The sequence below is a fragment of the Notolabrus celidotus genome, chromosome 19 (assembly GCF_009762535.1).
Source record: "Notolabrus celidotus isolate fNotCel1 chromosome 19, fNotCel1.pri, whole genome shotgun sequence".
Taxonomy (NCBI): domain Eukaryota; kingdom Metazoa; phylum Chordata; class Actinopteri; order Labriformes; family Labridae; genus Notolabrus; species Notolabrus celidotus.
In genome coordinates this window covers 18,125,586-18,148,996 of record NC_048290.1, presented here as the reverse complement: position 1 = coordinate 18,148,996, position 23,411 = coordinate 18,125,586, and the positions used below count along the sequence as shown (strand labels likewise).

At 42.0% G+C, this 23,411-nt stretch overlaps 1 protein-coding gene across 1 annotated transcript in view; it reads left to right on the top strand.

The window, feature by feature from the left end:
• Nucleotides 1–738: 738 nt before the first annotated feature.
• ror2 (receptor tyrosine kinase-like orphan receptor 2) overlaps nt 739–23,411 on the top strand; it is a 52,280-nt gene continuing 29,607 nt past the window's right edge. The window contains exon 1 of the mRNA XM_034710115.1: nt 739–1,178. Coding sequence (XP_034566006.1) covers nt 1,112–1,178 — 67 coding nt within the window. The 5' untranslated portion in view covers nt 739–1,111. The remainder of the gene's footprint in view (nt 1,179–23,411) is intronic.

Below are 23,411 nucleotides of genomic sequence, written 5' to 3'. Positions count from 1 at the left end.
CTGCTGTGGAGCGATTGTGACGTAAGGAGGCGGGCTTTGAGCCTCCTAGCCAACAGCTCCAGTGTTCCCGCCTGTCAATCAATTATGCCTCTCATTGGAAGACTCATAATCTCAATATCTTTGAAATTGCCGAGAAATGATCTATTCAGACTACACTCATCTTTTGTACCAGGATGTAAACATGTTTATTTCTGCTGTAAAGATTGTCTATTTTGAATTGGTGTGTATGTAGTTTCTGGTACTTCCGGAGCCAGCCTAAAGCGGATCATCGATGAACTGCAGTTTTTAGCACTTCCGCATTGGACTCATATTTTTAGGCCGGAGGTTGCCGCTTGGTCCTGACCCACACTTTGTGAACTCCTGATCTGGAGAACTGACTCAAGCTAACTTTTCAATTTCATCAAATTTTCATTTAGAGAAAACCAATTTAAGTCGAAAAATAAAAAAAGTATAAAAATGCAAGTAAAATAAAAATTCAAGAAATCAAACAACATACAAATTTAAAGAGAACAAAACATGCCTGCACATTTAAAGGTAGCTGCTCCTTGTGTCAACTTTTATAACTTTTATAACCCCACAGATTCAGGTTACTGAGACAAATGATTAAGAAATACATGTAAATAAATTATACTACTTCTATGTCAGGCAGTTTCAACATTTTAAAGTCATGCTGGATACACAGATATAACAACATGGGCCTCCTTGTCTTGCTCCAGCCTCTAGATGGCGCTCTCCTCAATAGTAAAACGTGCCGCAATTCCAAACGTGCGCGTTAAATACGCGCGTGCGTCCTCTCCACTTTTCCACGCTCCCTTCCTCTCAGCGCGAGGACAGAAGCCTCTGTGGGATCAACAGGTCTGCAGGAGCAGCGCAGACCCTCTCTCGGAGTTTCTGCCGGACTGTACCGGGATGAACGTGGCTTTGTTTTCCTCCCTGAACCCGCATCCGTCCCGCAGCTCCATGAGCGGATCCTGAAGAGTGCGCTTCCTCTGCGGGCTGCTGGAAAACCAGAAGAAGAGGAGGAGACCCAGCTGAAAACTTAGGATCCTGAATCTGGATGAAACTATCTTCAGTTTAACTTTCTCTGCTCAGCTCGCTGAAATCTGTCGAGATGGCTCCGAGGACCCCGAGGACTTTTCTCTGGATGCTTTTCTTGATACCAGCTCTGAGATGTGAAGGTAAGTCTCATCCACACACTGAATCCGGATCTAAACTAAGTGATGAACAAACAGAGCTGAGATTAGAGGTGTAGATTCTGCACATTGTTCCTCTGAGTTTAAAGCGAGCTAATGGCACTGCTTCTCGTCGTGCGTACAGATGCTCTCATATAATGGATGCTGCTTTTACTCTTCTCTTGTTGCAGTGCGATTGAAAGTTTTTCAGAGTTGCTTTAAGTCCTCTGTGTTGCATTAATCTGCAGTTTGCTCCTCCACTCCGCAGAAGAGTTGAAATGAGGGGTCTCTGCAGCCGCTTAAAATACCTGAACCCTCCTGAGAGAGAGCTTCATGTAAAGTTACTCCAACACCTTTAATTTTCTATGACTTCTGACAGTTATGAAGTAAACTTTTTTTTTGTAGTGTGTTTTTGCAGTTTGAGGTGTTATAAGTTTATCAGACGTGTTTGTTTGATTTCCCCTTAAAGCTGGTTTACAGCAGAGGGGGAGGATGCGTGAGAGGGGGTGAGTGTCTCTCCCCTCCCCTCCAGGTCTCTGCGGTCACTTAAGCTCGTCTCTCGGCCTGTTGACATGTGTTCCTGTAGCTCCTGCAGCTCCTGGTCCGGGTAAATAGGTGCCTGTGCTGGACTCAAAAGGCCTCTGTGTCGTTGTCATGTTAATTGGACGCATAGCTCGAGGTGCTCGCGCGTCTTTGTCAGTCATGTTAATTCATTTACTCTCCCAGCAGGGGTGAGGAGGGGGGGAGATTTCCTGTTTTCAGCTCTGAGGACTCACCATTTGGTATTAAGTGAAAGGGGGTACTGGAGGTGGGGCGAAGGGGGCAGAATGACCCCTGTACCCCCCCCCCAATCTCTCTCTCTCTCTCTCTCTCTCTCTCTCTCTGAAAGTTATAGGTGTTTCTATCCTTTGTGAGCTGAGAGTGAAGAGGCTGAGGGGTCTGTGTTTCAAACTCCTTCCTGATCTGACATTCATACCTTCATGTTTGACTCTTTAGGAAGCTTCGGTGTAAAGTTTGGGACTTTGATTTAGATAAGCAGCAGTGCAGAGTGTTTAAAACAATTTTAACTGTGAGAGGATAAAAAATCAAGCATAAGAAGCTATGCAGACTTCAGTCACAGCATGCCATGTGGGTTTGATGCGTCTCATGATGCCAATGACGTCTAGTTATTGAATGTTAAAAATAACTAATTTCTATATTAAAATCTGCTCTCGTCATTGGAGTCTCTATCGTGTTGTTTCAATCCTCTGCAGCCTGTTAGAGACGGTGTCGTGAAATTGAAATCAAAGGCTGCTCTGAAGAAGAGGAACATTTCTCGCATGTTAGAACTTCGACTGCATGAGTTGTTGTAAATCTGATATAATCCAAATGATCCTGTTGGTTGCAGACAAACTGATCACATGTGGTTCTTATTTGGTGTTGACACGTTTGTGAGAGAAGATGGAAGTATTTAAGGAATCTGTAAATAGATTTGAATGATGTAGAATAAACTAGAGGACGAATCAGATTCATCTGTCTGTGTAAACGTACATTCAAGTCCAAAAATATTCAGGGAGAGCTGCATGTGTGAACGCAAACATCTGAAATTCTTACCCAACTGTAACCAGACTTTTTCCCACCAGCATCCCGCTAAAATATCCTCAAGAGGTTAAAGTTGGCGGGGCGAGGACGCAGGATTTGTACGTTAATTCAACTTAACAATTAAGCATCCCCTTCATTCGTCAGCATCATAATCTTAAACTGGAAATAAGGTTAGCGGTTGTGTCCTCGCTGTAGTTCAGCCGCCCTCCACTAGCTGTAGCTCTGGTTAATGTCTGCTACCCTAACGCTCTGCAGCTCTACCACCAGGATGTAAAGGAGCACAGGTGATGATGTCATCTGGTAGTGGGCGTGGTTTGTCAGGTTTGTCTGATCTAGTAAATGGAGATAAAGTTATATGTAGGCTGTGTCTGGTTAAACTGACATATAACCACTCCACCAGAGACACGAGGAACCAGCACAGGCATGAGGACCTGAAGGAGGACTGAAGGCTGCTGGAGCTCGCTCTGATGGTGGTAGACTCACCCTGACTTAGTCTACCTGCAGACTCTGAAATCCTGTGTTGAATAACTTGCTCAGTTTGACTTTCTGACTTTTTTTTTTCCTTTTCGCTCGTCACTAGTCAGAATTATAATTTCCGTTTAACTGGTTGGGCAATTAGTGGCTGAGGAACATCCCTACTGAAGACATTTATATCGTGCAACAGGTGTGATAACATGTAGCATCTATATAAAGACAAACACCGCCACCACAGACTCAGACCCTGCTTCCCGCGCCATCTTAGTAAGCTTTACACGTTGACCACCTCAGCATCCTGAAACGCCTCCCCGTGAAGAACATGTGTGAATACCAGCTATAGTAAATTCCAGGAGCATGCCGGCCTGAGATTTCCTCGTAGTCTTGCGGATGTGAAGGCTCTCTGAGCGCCGAGGCAGCAGCTGTGACGCTGGTGGAGGTTTTTTAATGAGCAGCATGAGTCACTGGGTTGGCTTTAAAACAGGAAGGCTGATCTTCTGCTGGAGGGCTTTCCTTTAAGTGGTGAGAGCTCCATCATCATCCTCGACTCTGTGATCAACTTTAACTAAAGACAAGAATTACACATCGCCCTAACGTAAACTGCCACAGACACAAAAGAGAGATTTGAATAAAGATGTTCAAAAATTATTTCAATCAAGATGATAATGAACCTCAGAATAACAGACGCGTAACTTTACATAGGGGTTTCAATCCAAGACGTTCAGCTGTAAAAGAGGGACTCACTCAAAGGAAACTTTTTGTGATGTAATTTCTCTCTCTTTCAGAGTTTGTTGAGTTAGAAACTTGTGCAGATGTTGCAGATGTTCTTTAGGCTGTGAAATCTGTTCTTCTAACTCCCGCTCCTTTTTGAGTTCTCCCAGCAGGAGTTCAGACTGTTGCAGCATGAATCACTCATCCCTCCTCTCCCTCACTGTGTACAGACTGTCATCATAATATGATCACAGAGGATTTTATGGATGAGGAGTCACTTCAGAAGAAGTTCCGTGATCGATGCTACAGCTGCAATGCATCCTGGTACATGTAGTCACTGACAGCACCTTTGTTCTGGTGGTTCAGCAACTCGGAGGACTCTGAGTTCAGCCTGGTTAAACTGTTTCACAGCGTCGCTCTGCTGAAGCTCCCCTGCGTTGACCCCCAGCTGTGCAGACTGACTGACTCCATTCATGTTAATGACAGAGGGGGGTGGGGAGAGTCTTTACACTAAAGCTAAAGTCAGGCCTGTTTACACTGAAACAGTTTCAATAGATAACTGTGAACTATTGTTGTGTTTCAACCGTTCATTCACACAGAGACAGAGGAGTGGAAATTTAGTAAACAGAACCCCTTCATCGCTGTGTTAAAGGTGATAAAGGGACCCTGATAAACACGGTGACGTCACATCCCTAATTCAGTGTTTCAGTCATTTTTGCGTCCTGATGCGGACGCTGATTTTATTTTAGAACTCAAAGAAAATAACTTTTCTGTGTTTAACTGGGACGTTCTCGTGCAAAAAAAGTCCTACGTCTGAAACTGAAGACCGGTCTGCTGTAGCGCCGCATAGAAGCTCCATCATTGCTCTGTTTTTGTGCTTTCATATTGGACCTAATAGCGACTTCATACTTGCATCCCGTTGACAGGGATTTTACAACGTCTTACTGAGTTGCAGAAGCATAAAAGGCACAGCTTGAGTAGAAGAAAGAGCTTCCCTTCTCACATTTGGACACACAAGCACAGAGCTGTATACCTGTCAGCTGCAGTCTTCACACTGATGCTGTTACGCCCATAGACTGTATATATAGTGGACAGATTCACTCCGCCTTTTCCTATTGTGCGGTTTTGAAGCCAAAATATCCCGTTCCAGAGCGCTGCCATCTTTTAAATTTTCTGCAGCTAGAGTCTGCGCAGTAGAGAAGTTTTGCTTCCATAGTAACAAGCTCTGCCCTACAGCGTACCGTCCCGAGGTCCTATGGAGTTTCTCTCTACAGCAGCTGTCAATCAAAGTAAAACCCGGAAGTAAAACCCCTTTTTTTTAACCTCTAACAACTAACGAAAAATAAACTTTTCAGAAAAAAAGAACACAAAACAGTGAAATAATAACTAAATATCACCACAGCGTACGGATGTGAGAAACATTTGTACAACGTGTATTTAAAAAAAAAGTTTGACAGAGTTTGGGGGAGACAGAGTTTTTGACCTATGCTGCAGCCGGCCACTAGGGGGAGCAGTTTTTGTGGCAGCCTCACTTCGAGCCAAGCAAGATGACGTCCATTTTATATACAGTCTATGGTTACGCCTCTGTCCCCACCTTTGCTGTGGCTCAGTGGTTTGACGTCGGTGTTTGTGTCTAAAGCAGCGTAATGATCAGAATCTGGTTTTAAAAGAACATTACGTCCAATAAATGTGATTATTTATAGCAGAGTAAAATATTGTTTCTCTATGGTTCAAATGAAGGAGCCGAGCACTACAGGAGAGATTAAATTACTGCCATCTAGTGGCTGGAGGTCTGAACACAACAAAAAACTAAACCTCTGCATTTTAAGTTTGTCTTAAAATATAAACTTAAAAATGAATGCATCTGCATCACAACACTGAGCTGTATTTAGATTTTCTTGTGGACATTTATTGTTGTACTTCACTCAAGTTTGATTTTTTAATACTTGTACTGTACTTCAGTCATTCATGTTATTATTAGTTCTCACTTCCCTTCACATACAGAGGCAAGTACTGTTTTTACTCTTCTACATTTATTTAAAAGCAAAACTTCACGCTGAAGCTGCACTTTAAGTCTTAACAAATTAAGTTTCCAGGAGAGAGTTTAAAACTGTCTGAACTCTGAGTAAAGCGTTTAATAATAATAATAATACCTAAGTTTTATATAGTGCTTTTCAATAACTCAAAGACGCTTTACAAGAGAGACAATAAATAAATACAATAAAGACATATAAGACAAGCAGACGACAAGGGCAGAGGTGGAATAATTAATATGTAGGGAATGCCTGTTTGAAAAGGTAAGTTTTTAACTGTTTCTTAAATGAATGAAGTGAGTCAGAAGCACGGATGTGTGGGGGGGGGGGGGGAGTTCCAGAGGGTGGGGGCGGCTATGGCAAAGGCCCCGTTTGAAAGTTAGACTCTGAGGTTGAGTTTAGTGATAAAGACAGAAATAAATTATATTCTTTAACTGCACACCTCTTTAAGGCACACTTTTATGCTTTCAGTAAACTTTGGTTTTACTCAAGACTTGTATTTCCACTTGTTTCCTCAGTATTTGTTCTTCTCCTTCAGCTCAGGGTTGCTTCTCTCCACCCCAGATGCACTTGCTGCCTCTTTCCCAGGCTCACTCAGATTTCCCATCGGACCAGTTGAAGTGATGAAGCTGTATGAAGCTGTGGCTGCAGTATAACAGGCAGTTAAACCTGAAGTTTCCCCTTTAATAATACAACTTGTTGCTCCGCTCTAAACCAAACCATCCCGGCCTCTTTGTCCTCAGAGCGTCTCTGATTGGCCGGTCTCCTGAGCGCTGATATAAAACAGCAGGTGAGGCTGATTCATGTGGAGTCGGAGGAAACAACCCTTCATGCTGCTGCAGAGCTGTTGATGCCTCGCCACGTAAAGTGGACTCATTGTGATGAATCCATCTGCTGCAGGGGGCGGAGCCTGTCTGTGGTCAGAGTGAACTCATGGTTCTGTTATTCAGCTTCAGGCCGGCTCATGATGAACTGTTAATGCACACGGTCTCAGTTTTACTGCACACACATTATGGACTCTGGTGTTTCCTCCGTCGAGCTGCAGCAGCGGGCGTGTCAAGGAGTTAGCCAGAGGTCACAACGTTAACCTGGAGTCAGAGGAGATGTGAGCGAGGCGTTCAGGGTCTGATGATTAGGCTCCATTTTTACAGCATTGAGTTAATTCTGCTGTGAGACGTGGAAACTCTACTTTGGAGGAGCAGCAGAACAGTTGATCTGGAGACGTGTACAGTTTATCCTCTGCTGATCTGAGCGGAAGGAGATTCAGAGAGGTCTGCTGTGAGAGACCTGAGATCATATTAAATACAAGTTTGTCTATTTTTAGCATCTTTCATACTCATTCAAGTTTCTAGAAACACTGAGGCGTGCACGTGAAAGAGGCTGCAGAGCTTCTTCTCCGTCTCAGCAGATGTCTGATGGTGGTTCAGTTATTCAAAGTTCCTGATCCTCTTCTGGTGTTCTTTGATTTCACCTCCTCAGCTGCCTCATCACAGAGTTCCTTCTCCGTTCTTCCTCCATCCTCGCGGCGGCCTCGTCCTCCTCACGGCCACACTGAAGGCTTTGTTCTGAGGTGAACTTAATTGGCGGCTGGTGACAGCTCTCAGAGGAGAGGAGCTGCTGCAGGAAGGCTGCAGGCTGTTATTGTGTTAAAGCACCGAGCGATGCACCACAACATACAGACACATTGAGCCTCTGAGGTTCACAGATGCAGGCTTTGATTCACGCAGGTTCAGATGATGAAAGAACAAAGGATGGGATCTCTTCAGTTGGTGCAAAAGTGGAAATTCCTCAGAGGAGACTAGTTTGTTGATAGAGCTTCAAAGGGAACTAAATCAACCAATTTGGAGCCAAACGCTCTCCTGGCTGTGAATTGTAGTTTGTTTAGAAGCTGGGGTTAAACTCTGGAAGAAAACAAACCACAGTGGCCGAAAACACAGAGGAGGCTCATGCAGGACGGAGGACATGACATTAAAATGATGGTTTTATTAATATCAACGCTACGAAACAGACGGCTTTGTAGATGTCTTCTTCAAAATATTTTTTCTTCTTCAACCTCATGTTATTCCATTCTGTCTTCTTGGATGGCACCAGTACCACAACATAAACATCATCACCCAGCACACTTGCACACTTGTGTTGAATTTCTCTGAATACTTCCTGCTGCGTTCTCACATCAGCTCACCTGTACTTATTTGTTAGTGGAGGCTGGCGGGAAAAGTCTGAATAACTTCAGGTGAAAAATTCAGCTGTTAGCGTTCACACATACAGCTCAGGCTGAAGATTTTGGTAGATTTTAGAAGTTCAGTTCATGTTTGAACAGGGCGTAAGGCAAAACGTTTTTACCAAAAGTGTTTCCGTTTCTTATTGAGTGCTTTTACTCCACAAACTCAAGAGAGAGTTAAACACTGAAGGACAGGTGCTGGTTTTCAGTGGTTTGTGTACACAAGGCCGCAGTCCTCAGAAATGATCTGCTGTGTCACGGTTTGCTCTGAGATCTCGTCCTCTATGATTCAGATGTTTTGGTTTGTCTCTCATTTTGTGTAGAAGCTGTGATCAGACTGAAACGCTCTCTCTATGTTCACACCTGTTCCTCATACACCTCGTCGTGGGTGATTTGAGCACATGTGCAAAGCTCTCAGTACGTCACTTCACACCTGGCACGCGTGTGTGTGTTGAGTAAACACTCCTGATTGGATCTCTGTTTGTAAAGACTGGATGATGTTTGTAACCTGAGGGAGGAATGGAGAGCAGACGTTCTGTGACTTCATGGAGGAGAGTCAGAGAGGCCTGTTGTTTCACTTTCTCTGTGTTGTTGTCTGATACTGATGGTGACAACTGAGTTCATACTTCCAAATGTCGTCATCCTCTTCAGTGTGGGTTTGCTGTGATCACACCTCAGAGCTGTCTGTGTTAGTTTTGCTGCATCAGTTTGCATGTTTACATCAGGTGTAAACAGGACCGGGCAACGAACCAGGACATGATAAAACGTGACCGTATGTTTTGGACCCTGAATCCGACCCGGAGAGTTTGTAAAGGAACAAAAAAACTCCACAGCCACAAAGACTAAAGTGTTTATTCCGCTCTTTAAGGAGAGTCACCAATCTGTGATGTCACAGATTGGGTAAGTCTCTTGTCCCTCTCGCTTCCTTCTCGTGCAACGTTTTGAGGATGTGGTTCAGAGCAGCCTGGGATTACTCCAACACACGTTTACCTCACAGTCTGAAACTCTGTCCACTTGATACCCTCTCTTTCACCAGCAAATATAAGTGGCGTGCAACGTATCAAGAAAAAATTTAAGATCTTACAATCATAGGATACGATTTTAGACGTAAATAAGAGTAAGATAAACTATCCGATGGCTATAGCGAAGGTCTTTGGAGGTATATTTTATCCACTGGAGTAGAACAGACGTAATAAGACACAATCACTTTTCAATGCATTTCTGTGTGGGTTAAAGTGCCACTAAATGTTATTGTTATGGGCACATGGGGTGAGTGAATGTAGTGTGACATCTGAAATCCTAAAAACAAGCTGAAAAGACAACAAACTGTCTTCTAGTTTGCAAATCTTTAAACTTTTCCACAAGTTATATTCAGTTTAATTAAACATTTGCATCAACGTCAGCCTCTAAACCAAACTTCAAAGACACATCAGGTTAAACTAACGGATAAATCTCTTTAAAACAGAAGGACACAAGATGTGCTGTAAAAAGAGGTATTTATTCCAAACAAAAACCATGACGTCATGGATTATGACCTCTAATGAATACTAATCCAAATTTAAAAATAATCTACACAGATTAAAGGAAACTAGACCACAATTAAACAAACACTCAGAGAAAGTTTATTCCCATCAGGATATAAATAAACCTGGTCCTGGTCTGGTAACCGGCACCGGCTGACCTACTTCAGTCTCAGGTCAGTTTGTTGTTTTTCGGGGTGTGACAGGAAACGACGACGAGCCGCGCCAAGGTTGAGGAAAATACAGACTAATTTTAACACCCTGATATTTAATGACGGTCGTCTTTGGATCTGAAGTTTGCATTTCTAAACGCGGGGATGAATCTTGACTCTTGAGCGTGCACGTGTCTGATGATTGAACACAGACCTTTGCTGCAGGATTACCCGCGTGTGATAGGAAAGCTGAAAACAACACACACACTGATCCTCTGTTTAACTCTTTCCTGTGTTTGTTGACGTGAGGTGACAACACGGAGAGAAATTATGGTCAGGAAGTTGTTCTGCTGTTTGCTGGTATGTCTCAGGTCTGGCACTAATTATAATCCTGGATCTGGGACTCATTAGAGCCATGAAGACATTCCCATGAACGGGGCTCAGTGTGGGTCGACGTGCAGACAGGAGGGACTCTAAGGCTGTGTGTTTAAGACGCATTAGTTTGGTAGTTCTTGTACAAACTTCCTGTTTTCTTTAGGATCTTTAGTTCAGGTTTTAATAAAAGTTTGCAGCTACTTTAAAGACGCTTAACTGAAAAACATACACAGACTTATCTCTCTGTATTTACGTCTAAAGGAGAGCGTGAACATGTGCTGCTGATTATGGAGTAAACAGAAACAGAGGAGGAGGAGGACTACAAGTGTTCTCTGGTTCTTCATCGTGTTCCTGAAACCTCCGGTGTGTGTTTACGTGAGGAGAGTAAACACACCATGAGGAGGTGAATCCAAAGGAGAGGGAGCGGCTCAGAAAACTGTCAAAACAGAGCGCTCTTAATACAGAGGGAGATTTAAATAAAGAAACCTGCCTCACGGGTCAACACAAAGAAAGACTGACATCAACAACAAGACAAATCAGTTAAAATAGAAAACATGACATAAGAAAATGAAGACGTGGATGACGAGTTTAAACAACAGATAATAAAATATAAGTGACAGCTCCTTGGTTTCAGGTCCTTCATTGAGTTTTACTTTGAGCTGTTGTGTCGTTTTATGGAGCCATGTTTGGGTGAAAATGTGAAGCTGAAGAGGATCCAGAGGTTAGGTAATGCCAGCTTTTCAGCTAACTCCAACATTAGCCAAGGTTGCATCCCTCTCAGGATGTAAATGTAGGAAACACAAAGAAAAGAAGAAGATGGCCTCTTTCAGGGAGCTAACTCAGCCCCTGCTGGAGGCAGAGATGGTGAACAGATTCAGATTTAGTTATCAGACTAATCACTCCCATTAGTTCAGGGAGGGGTCTTTACCCCAACAGTAAATTAGTCTCTTCCGAATTTTCGTCTCTAAAGACTGAAGACGTTAATTCATGAAACGTGGTGACTTAAAGAGAGCAAGGACTTCAGGAGCTTCAGAGCTCTTTATCCTGGTCTTCATCCTGACTCCTACATTTTCATTTTAAAACAAACAGACTTACGTACAGATGGATCTAATTTATATTCATTCTTACACTGAGCTCCTGCAGTCTCACAGAAAACAGGGAGTGGCTCAGCAGAACTCCATATGAGATCTGATAACTTTAACAGAAACAAATACTGCTCGATATCGGTATCATTATCATCCATATTATTGTCAGTATCAGTATCTGTTCTGGTCTCAGTATGGGCATCTTTGGTATCAGTATTAGTGTCAATATCAGCATCTGTAGTGGTATCGGTGTCAGTATTGATATTGGTGTCAGTATTGGTGTAAATATCAGTGTTAATATCTGTTCTTGCGTCAATATCGACATCTGTACTGGAATCAATATAAGTATCAGTGTCTGTATTTTTGTCAGTACAGGTATTTGTTTTGGTACTGGTGTCAGTATGGTTATCTTTATTGGTATCTATATTGGTGTCAGTATCGGTTTCAGAATTTGTAATGGAATAAGTATCAGTGTTGCAATTGGTAACGGTGTTAATATCAGTCTCAGCATCTCTATTGGTGTCAGTATCGGTATCAGTATTTGTATTGGTATTACCATAGGTGTCAGTATTTACATCTGTATTGGTGTCAGTATCAGTGTAAGTATCTGCTTTGGTATTAGTTTCGGGTTCAGTTTCGGCAGCTGTGCTGGTCTTTCTAATGGGTTCAGTATTGATATCTGTGTTAGTATTAATATTGTTGGTATCATTATCTGTCTTTTTATTGTTATACTTCTCAATATTGGTGTCAATATCAGAATCAGTATCTGTTATGGTATTTGTTTTGGGTTCAGTATAGACAGCTGTATTGGTATCGCTATTGGCGTAAGTACAGGCATCAGTATCTGTATTGATATTAGTATTGGCAACCATATTCGTATTGGTTTTGAAGTCAGTCTTGGTATCAGTATCTGTAGATTGTATTTTGTAATTTGTAATTTATTTATTATAGGATAGCCCCTTGAGATGCAGCATCTCCTTTTCAAGGGGGTCCCAACAAAAACACAAAGCAAATTAATACACGCAAAACAGTAAATCACAACAAACACAAATACACAAACACAGACAGCTCTCCCTCACCCTTACTCCTCCTGGACCCACCCAGCACCCCACCATTGAACAAAACCATGACAATAGACAGCATCAACAAAGAGAAAGGCATCAAAAAAGCATATTAACACATGTCAGAAACAGGAGCAGCTTGTTGTTAAATGATAAAACAGGTTTGATTTAAAGCAATGGATGGAGGTGATGGATTTAAGAGAAGGGGGTAGATTATTCCAATCGGATGGGGCTTTGAATTTGAATGACCTGCAACCAATTCCTTTATGGATTCTGGGGACAATGAAGAAGGGATGTTGCGTATGTCTGATTTTAATGTCAACACTTTAATAACTTAAAAGACTCCTGTGATTTTATTCCGTATTTTGTTATATTAACTCATGGTGTCGTGTAAGACCAGCAGAAAGAGGATTTCCTCTCTCAGTGGACTCTGGAAGTCGGTGTTTAGTGTCTCTGGTCCTCCAGATAAACACCGTTATCATGAATCACACCCTCTCAGTGTTGGAGGTCTTCATGTCGGGAAGTTTTATCAGTTGTTTGGTTTTAAAGTTTCCTGCACACCTCTTGAACTGTGTTACATAAATTGTGTAGTCTGTTCGGGGAGATTAAGCCCCGCCCCCTCCAGCGCCTCAGTCTATCTACACACTCAGAGGTCAGAGGTCAACTCAGGAGCTGTCAGGCCTTTCCTGCATTAGTCAGGAAATTTAAGGCCTTTTTCCAGAGCAGTTATTAAACAGGAGAGTTAGATTATTTATCTTTCTGTTCCTTCTCCTCAGAAGAGGTCTGAGTGGATGGTTTTAATCCTCCTCCGTGTTCCTGGCTCTCCTCTTCTTTGGATTATTAGACTCTCGGAGCCACTGGCAGTGTTTTTGAGTCTGTTCATAATTATCCTGTTAACATGTCCCAGGATGTGTTCTCATGTTAAATGGTGCATATTTCTCCACCTGTGTAACCGTCCTCAGAGGAGCTCTCTTTGTCTTCATGTATATTTGTTTCACATTCCTCCCTAACTGGATTAATACAAACAGAATTATTTCCAAACGTGCGGTTCTGCACATGTTGCTCTTGTTTTATTCAGATTGCTGATGATGGTGAAATCTCCACAGTGAGGATTTTTTTTTAGAAGCAAAGAGAAACAGATGTTTGAGCCTGATGTGATGCAGACTGATTCATATGAAAGCATTTAAAGGAGTTTAATGAGCAGATCAGCGGAGCACCGAGTGTGAGGATCACCAAGTATGGAGATCTGATGGTGACACGTGTTCAGATGACTTTAGAGTGACAGTTCATCCCACCAGGAACAATGGACAACTTTGGGGGGTTCTGCTACAGCCAGTCAAGACCTCAGTATCCATGTGACACATTTTTTACAGTCCAGTTAACAACTACAGACAAGACCATGTGTTCAGATCAAAGAGAAAATAAATTCACCCTCCAGATGTGTCTGCAAATAAACTCGGTCATTTCGCTGTTCATTAAATCCTGCAGAGTGGTGCCCGTTCATCTGTTTGTGTTGAGTCTCAGCTTCACTGTAAACCGTGTGCTCCACAGAGGCTTCGCTCTGGCTTCTTTCAGCGGTATGAACTTGGAACAGAAACTGATGTTCGCGTGATGTTCTTGTAACTAATGGGTCTTAAGTTTGTTGAAATAGCAACGTCATGAGTCAAAAGTCAAAAGTCAAGCTTTGTCAGTTCTGTCCTCAAGAGGAGAAGAAAACTACTTTTACAATGTTTGTTTCTTGAATGGAGGTCTATGAAAGAGGATTAAAGACACTGATGTTTTTTTATAGATCTGACCTTCTTCACGGAATGTTCCATTAGTTCTAGAATTCTGACATCAAAGACAGAATTCTGTCTTTGATGTCAGAATTCTAGCACACCTGCTGTTGCTCTCCATACAGACTGTTTTTCCTGCTGACTCCTGATTGGTCGATACTAGTCAGACTACAGACAGAGACCAGAATCCTTCTCAGACTCAAATCCAGACCCTGAGATCCAGATTCAACATGTTTCTGAATCAGAATCTTTTATCACAGTTTAGTTGTAGCTGAAAGTAAAAATCTTTGTCAGGTCTGTCCTAAAGGAGTAGAAAACTTCTGTTTGTTGAATGGAGGTGGGAACCATCATTTCTGATGCGTTCAGGGAAGTCAGGAAAACTAAACACTGATTGTCTTCAGTGACACAGCATCAAGCAGATTTGTGTCTCAGTGTAAATGTTTGATCTAGAACAGATTGTTAGCTGCTCTTCATGCAGATATCTGTTTATAGAGAGAAAGAAATCCTCCTCAGATTAACAACCATGGGAGCCTTCATTATGCTGGATTGTGTTCCTCCTGCTTTTGTTCTCCATACAGACAGTTCTTCACACCTGATTGGTGGATACTACTCAGACTACAAACAGAAACCAGAACACTTCTCAGACTAATATCCAGACCCTGAGATGCATTCGAGGAAGTCATGAAATCTAAGGTTGTTTGTGACAATTTTGGTGCCCCTGTGGCCAAAATGAAACCTCTTATCTATTTGCCACTCTCTTCCTGTGCATGTGTGGGCAGTGTTCATGACTAAAGGTCTCAACTTGCTTTCTTTAACAGCCGCCTGGTCTGAGATTGACCTCTCTGCAGTGGGTACAGGCCATTAAATTACAGTGTAGTCACTGCTGATCTTGTCTTTCTGGTCTTGTTTGCTTTTGTGGGTCATACTGAGGTCTTCCTGTTAATGTCTCACAGCAGCTTCAGTCTTCATTGGTTGATAAACTCGTTGTTGAGTCATGGAGCTAAAGGAACGAATCAACAGCTTCAACCTTTATTCCTGTTGTTCTTTTTGAAGCTGTGGTTTTACAACAGCCAAAGTGAAACGACAGACCTGAAGTCCACAGTGTGTGAAACAATAAAAGATGTGTGTGTAACGCGCTTTACACCTCAGTGGAGTCACAAGAGGAGAAATAAAGACATGAAGTAGAGAGCGAGCTGAAGAAGTGCAGAACAGAGTTTGTGCTGATGGATTGGAAGTGAAGCGAGACGAGTGGAACGCGCTGAAAGCTCTCAGGTCTTTACAGTCATCCACGGCTCTGTGGAAATATGTTAACAACAGTCCTGTCAGGCTCAACCCAGCCCTCCTCCTGCTGCAGATGCTTTGTTAATCATAGCTCCGAGTCGGGGGCCGCAGAGGAAGACTTTTACAGGAAAATGGAGCTAAAATGATATTATATTCTGCTGTGTTGTAACTTTCTGCTGCACATTCCTGCTCGTCCCTCAGACTGTTTGTGTGAAGGAAAGAATGACGGAGAGCCGCCATGGAGAAAGATAAACAGTTGACACTCGGCTTTCTTCCCCTGGTTTTCCACAGGCCGAGCTCGGTATGCACACGCTTATCAGAGAGCCAATAAAATGTAAATGACCCCCCCTTAGCGCACCCACGGCCGCCTTTATTGTCCCGTCTTTCAGCCTCCAAATGGCTAAATATTTGAGGGGAAGTGTCTGCGTTTTTTATGAGATGGCTATTGTTGTTGTAGCTCAGTCACAGGGATGGATTACCCCGCTGTGATGAGGGCTCTCGGGGCGGGGAGAGATACCATCAGAGTCTGTAAAGTGGAAATTCCTCGGCAGGCGAGTGATACCATCTGATAGAGCAGAGCAATGCCGTGATGCAGTCATTATGTCCCAGAGACTGTAAACTTGTTTTACATGCGTGTTTATGTGGAGATGTTGATGCAGTCACATCTGGAGGAGGTTTGGATCTGAGAGAGACTTCAACACTGTCGCTTTCCTGGATCAAAGCTGCTGTTTCTGCCCCAAAGACGCTTCACTATAGCTCACAGAACAGCAAGTTCACGTCTGTTTAGAACCAGAAATAATAAACATTCACATTTCAGAAACGTAAAGATAGAGTTCCCTGTTCAGCACGGAAAATCACAGATGTTAGAGTTACCTTCAAACGAACGGGGGCACCTTTCAGGGTGGGTTACAGAAGCTGTTTGACGACCTAAAAAGCAGAGTTTGAAGATTATTATCCACTGAACTTCAACATGAAGGCTGCATTAGAAAGCTTTTATCCGGCCGTGTTTATTTCAGATTTCTGTGAATGAAGCTGAGTATATATTTGTCCCCTCCCGCTTTAGTAAACGTGATTTTCTTCTGTAGTTAAAGTAACTTTCATGACCGAAGAGACGTTAAAACTCTGATTTTAGGCCTCACTCTGGGCCTCATCTCTGCGCTGAAGTCCTGTGGTTGTGTGACTCATTTGTTCTCTTACACTTTGAACCAAAGAGGATTTTATTGCTCTAAGGTTGCATCATCTTTATGGTCACTCACTGTCCCCACAGGCAGTCCCCCTCTGCAGTTAAGGACTGGAGTAATCACAGCACGACCCTCACAATGATTTATATAAGGAGAAACATGCTGCAGGTTCAGAAACAGAGGACATGCAGAGGTCAACGACATGTCTGTTTTTAATGCAGTGACTTCCACTACAGAGTCATGTCTGTTTTTAATGCAGTGACTTCCACTACAGAGTCATGTCTGTTTTTAATGCAGTGACATCCACTACAGAGTCATGTCTGTTTTTAATGCAGGGACTTCCACTACAGAGCCATGTCTGTTTTTAATGCAGTGACTTCCACTACAGAGCCATGTCTGTTTATAATGCAGTGACTTCCACTACAGAGCCATGTCTGTTTTTAGTGCAGTGTTGGAGATGTTCCTACAGTTGTGTGTGAAATGTGCTGCTTCATCAGATTTAACAGGAGCAGATATTCTCTGGACTTTTAAGGAGCGTGTGTGCAGAGGTCACTGGAGGTCAGCATTGTTGCCTGCTTTAGCTGCTGCATTGTTGACACGCTGATGTAATAAAACTCAAGCCCTGAATCAAATTAAAGGACTTACTGAATGTCATTAATTATTCTGCTTGTTGGTGAGAGCTTTTTAGACTCTGATCGCCGGGGAAATGTACGCGCAGGAGGAGGGCAGAACGGCAGGACTGGATTTGATTGGTTTAAAATTTGGGGAGCCAAAAAACGGTGATTGGTTGGTGTTTTCCCAGGTTCACTCCGGCTGTAGATAGCAGGTTTTCTTTAATCTCTTTTTTAGGAACACATTATGTATTGATTGCCATCAGGACATAAAGATCATTTTAACCAGTATGACAAAAAGTATATCTAAATCTGATTACCAACCCCAGCTTTAAACCGCCAGGCTACCTAATCCAAAAAATGATGCTCGTTGTTTTGGGTTTCTGTCTCTCACTTTCAGTGTTTATTTTCAGACTTCATCAGCTCTCTAACAGTTTTTGTCTCCAGCTGCAGTCGGAGGTAAAGACACTACAATAAACTCACCATGACTCAGCAACTTTAGGAGGTATGGGGTGAAAACAGCCCTGTATCTATGAGCATTTGTGGTTTTCTGTCTTCTAGTGGCAAACATTTTGCAAGAGCACTGTTGTGATTTGCACACATTAAAACAATGCATGGTTGCATTTCTACCCTTAATACCTTAATATGTCGTTAGCAATCAAAGGAACAGGTTAAAAACGTTCTTATTGTGTGCAGAGATCACCTTCGAGGACGACATTGGAGGTATTAAACTGAGTATCTGTTCCAACTGGTTAAGCTAAATGTCGCTTCCACCTCAGATGAGTCTGAGCTCTGTGATTGGCTGATGGTTGGAGTTAGATGGCAGAAGTTAAAGATTTCATCAGTGGTTTTTGGACACGTTTTAGGCGGTTAGTGAAACGGTCATTGAGTACAGACTGATTAAAGCAGCTTCAAAGTTTTAACTGAATAAACTTCAGAGTTTTTGTCTCAAAAGTTTAAATCCAGATGAATGAAACTCTGAACTAGCCTGCAGTGAGCGTCTGCTCTGCAGCTTCAGGACGTTTTTCTCCCGGGTTTTTTCCTTCAGCTGACCCCAGGCTTTATTGGGGTCGTAACTTCAGGCCCTCGTCTGTCTGCGTGGTCGTCTTCCAGCAGCTCAGAGGAGCTGAGTGTTGGACAGGAAAGATGAAGTGATTTGTTGAAATAGCAGAGACACATTCCTGCGTGTAACGTCCAGACTTTCCGTCCCGCTCCGGCCCGGCTTCACAGAGTCCTAATGAAGGACTTCCGCTCTTGTTTTTTAAAGAACTGCATTGGCTTCATTCCCCTCTCTCCCCTGATAACTCGCTCGCTGCAGACGGAGTGTAAAAATCAGCCCGTCATTAAGTTTATGGAGGGAGGTTCACTGGTTTCTCTGTTTCTGTTACAACCAGTCACAGAGAGGATGAGGTCTGATCAGCCCGCATGATCAGGTTTCAGAGAGAGTCTCCATCAGGAGGACCGAGGACAACAACCGGGCTTTGAAGTTTAGTTTCAGTTTAGTTTGTTATTTTACCACCATGACACACCTTGATAAAAGACTATGATAATGACTCCCTAAAAAGTCTAATTATCTTCTCTTGTATGCCAAATGATCTAGTGTCTTATAAACATTGAGACATATATCTGATAAACTTACCTAAACCCTTCCATTTTGTAAAAATATCTTTATTCTTGTGCAGAAAAAGTTGGAGCAATTCAGGAAACTTTAGGGGGAAACTGTTTCTGGCTGTTGCTCCTACAAGCTTCAATAAATGTCAAATTAATTTTATGTCACAGCCTTTATTGCTCTCTCCTCTCACTCTGATGACTGCAGAGTTTATAGTTTTCAGGCTTGGAGCCAAAAAGGCTCTAAATGCAGAAAAACATCCATTAAAAATTCAACGACGAGAATCAGAGCATGAACTTATAATTTTGGATCACAAGAAAATGAGGCTTCAGATTTAAAACTCACAGACCGTTTAGATTTTCCACCAGCTGACATGCTTCTGTTGTTTATGTTATATGTGCGATCACCTATTGATTCGCAAAACCAGGTCTATGGTTTAATTTCCATATTACTATATACAATTCCTGTCAATGTTCCTCCTCTACTCTGATAATCCAGTGCACACAGCGCTGCAGGAGTCTCACTGGTCAACAGAGCTGTCAATTATGGCCTTAATACGGAAGAGGGTTTGGGCCACTGATTATTTTTAAGTCACGCCTTTTTTCACAAATTCTTTCTATAAGATCAAAGACAACATTCTTGAATTCTGTCACGATGTCAGCACTCGGAGAGTTAAATCAACATTCTAGAAAAGAGCAGAGGTGGGTAGAGTAAACCGAAACAGTACTCAAGTAAAAGTACTGTTACTTTCTAATGATGTTACTCAAGTAGAAGTAAGAGTACTCATAGAAATAAGTACTTGAGTAAGAGTAAATAAGTACCTAAAAAAAAAACTACTCAAGTAGTGAGTAACTTGTGAGTAGTATAATATGTAAAATTGTATTGTATTGGAAATGCTAATAACAATGTGAAGTGCACACTGCCTTTAATAAAGTGACATAAATAGGAAAATGCCAAAATGAATGCTGTTAGGCATGGTTTACTTTGAAACATTAAAGAAAGAGGAGCTGCACTGTGCACAAACTAATGTACCCGCTTTCATTTTTTAAAACAAGCTAGAACTTCAAACTGTGTCTGAGATGTCATCATAACTCCAGAACATCAATACTCCAACATTACAATAAAACATATATCTATGCCTTCCAAACTTTCTTTTTTAACCTTTAACTTATTTTCAGTACATCTTACTAAAAACATAACTTGAAAGTACTAAAACAACTTGGAAGTGTTTAAAAAGGCCATGAACTCAGTCCTGAAGAGGTGACTGTTGAGCTTCAGAAGCAGCTGTTTTTACTAGCATGCTACCTTACTGCTCTTATAAGTTACTTTAGATCACTTTCAAACATTTCTAACATGTTTTTAAGATTTTATGTTAACCAGTATGATCCTTAGCTTACCTAACTGATTACTCACCATGACATGCTTTTAAGATTTAATATTAGCTAGTATGATCATTAGCTTACCTAACTATAACATGTTTTTAAGATTTAATATTAACTAGTATGATCATTAGCTTACCTAACTATAACATGTTTTTAAGATTTAATATTAACTAGTATGATCCTTAGCTTACCTAACTGATTACTCACCATGACATGCTTTTAAGATTTAATATTAACCAGTATGATCCTTAGCTTACCTAACTGATAACTCACTATAACATGTTTTTAAGATTTAATATTAACTAGTATGATCCTTAGCTTACCTAACTGATAACTCACTATAACATGTTTTTAAGATTTAATATTAACTAGTATGACCCTTAGCTTACCTAACTGATTACTCACCAAAACATGCTTTTTAAGATTTAATTGTTCTATGTTGAAGCTCAAGATTTCCACCGTACAGACAAAGTAAGCAGCTCATAATGTGACTGTTTCTCCTCGTCATTTAGAAGTTATGAGAGAGTCTGGATGTTGGGTACAGGGTAAACATGTTCCTCCAAAGGGGACGCAGATATTACGCAGCCTCTCTCCCCAGCTGTAGGTGGAGGCGGGGGCGGAGCTACTTCTCCGTTCATTCAGTGTTGAGGCTATTTATAGCTCTGGATCAGAAGGAGCTGTGTGAGAGATCGGTTTAGTATTAAACAAAATAAAATGAAGAAAAAAAGGAACGGTAAAAGTAGCGACTGGACAGCCCAATGTAACGAAGTAAAAGTACATATTTTTTAACACAAATGTACTTGAGTAGGAGTAAAAAGTACTCTGCAAAACAAATACTCTCAGAAGTACAATTTTTTGAAAAAACTACTCAAGTACATGTAACGGAGTAAATGTAACTCGTTACTACCCACCTCTGGAAAAGAGTCAGATCTAAACTGATCCTGCTTTATCCCTCTTATTATATCATCAATAACTAATTCAAAGTAAACTAATCAGAAACATAAATCAACAGAATAAGGACTAACTATTATGATAGAAACAATGTTTGACAAACATTTATTTGACCTGTGTTTGATTTTACACATTGACCCATGTCCCACCTGTTAAATGGAGGAGGCGGGGCTTAAAACCCATACTGCAGACAGTCAGCAGGGGGAGCTCTGAATCTTGGGGCTTCACACTCAGTGATGGCGTCCATTTAAACATAGTCTGTTGGTAGCTGGTGGGGCAGTAAGCTGGTGGCTGCAGTGTGATGACTCAGCATTTCCAGTTTTACAAACTGATCTAATTTTGTGAGTTGTTGTCTGTATTTAATTGTAATTACTTGTCATTATGTGGGTTGTTGCAGTTTTACGAGTGTGAAATTATTCTATGGACAAAAGGAAAAGTTGTGCCATTTAACATTTAACTGTTAATGAACCGTCTCCTGTGTAACATCAGCAGCTCTCTGACAGGACAGTGAGAGGAGCAACCAAAACCTGACATCTGGTCGGCCGTGGTAAAGGTCTCAAAGTTTCGCGTGTAAGCTGAGTCAGACGTCAGAAGCACCTGGTTTACCTGTCAGTGTCAGGCCTCTGCTAACCTCTCATTAACACGCCCACAGGTATCCTTAAAGATCACAACATTAGAGAGGTGAAACACTCGATTCCTGCAAAGAGAAAACTTTAAACTAAAGAGGAATCTGAGGGAAACAAAGTGTTTTGAGCTCCTGCTTGTTGAACGCTGAACACAGCGTGCTGCTTTCTCCTTCCTACAGCACTTATCTGTGTAAGCGAGGAGACTCTGAATCCCCCGGCAGGCCGAGGGGGACAGAGAGCACTCAGTGTGGTCTGAACTGGATCTCTAACATGGGAGGTTGACCAGGACTTGACTTATTTAGATTAGAGAGATAATGTGTCCCTGCAGTTAAAGAGAGAGACACGTATACAGACTGAACCACAGCGGGTCAGTGGGACGCTTTAACAGACCGAGTCTCAGCGAGCAGGAGGATGGAGAGAAGAAAGAAAACGAGCTGTTGAGAATAAAAGAAATAAAAGAAGTCTGACTTTGTAGTCCTTCACTTCAAAGCGAGTGCAGTCTGAAATTATGAGCTCTTTAATGTGGTTCGATGTCAGAAAGCCAAGTTTCCTCACAGTCATGCTGCTCCATTAACACTCACACACTGTTCTGAACATTTCCCACAACATGAACTTTTAAATCCTCCTGAGGATTGGATGCGTGCCGTATCTGTTCTTTGTTTCTAAGGAGCGCTGGATTATTTATCCTACAGATTGCATGCTTTCACTTTCCTCCCTCTTCAGCTCTGTGTAGTTTCTCTGGTTCTGTCAGATATGAGAAAACTTGCTTTGTTTGACCTCCTTTAACAGAGGCCGTGAGTTTTTGGTTCGTCCAAGAAGTGATTCCTACTTTTGTTCTTCTTTTAAACCCCAAAAACTCAAACTGAGAGTAAAGAACTGACGACAATGAAGGCTGACTCATAGGTTGACTTGCATTTCAGAAAAGTTGCGCTCCAGCTGTCACGTTCTGCACAAACTTTGAGGCAACTTTTCCTCCTTTCTCACTCACCTGTCCAATGAAATAGTCTAACTGGGGAAGAAAGAAGGAACACTGAGTTGCACCTGCTCCACAAAAGTTCAACATAGCCTGGCTATATGGTGTAAAATCCTCCTTAACACCGACTGTTATGGTGTGCCATTTTAAAAGATGTGCTCCTTTTATAGGACGAAGACAAGCAGAAGGTCTTACAGACTGATTTGTGTCGGCAGCGTGATCACCTTGAAAGATTCATCAGCTAAAAATGTTGATTACTCTGATCTGCCGTCACAATTTTGTCTTCCACCAGCGGAGATCATTTTTTTACCCACAAAAACAGAGACCCTCTAAACTAAAGTAACGCATGTTGTAGTTTAAAAAATAACCTTTCATTTTTCATCGGCAGACTCAGTCCTCAGGTCTTTTTGTTTTTTAAACTGTAGTGTGCACACAGACAGGAATCCTCTTCTTGGTCCCTCTCGGAGATAGTTCCTGGGCCTCAATGTTCTGTAGTTTTGAGGTGGAATTGTGACTTTTATAACGTTTTTATCCGGATGTCTAACAGAGGTCAAGCAGGAGGATCTCAGCAGGATCTACTTTGTGAACCGTGCAAACAGGAGTATCGATCAAACATTGCGGCTGCTCGTGGCTTGAG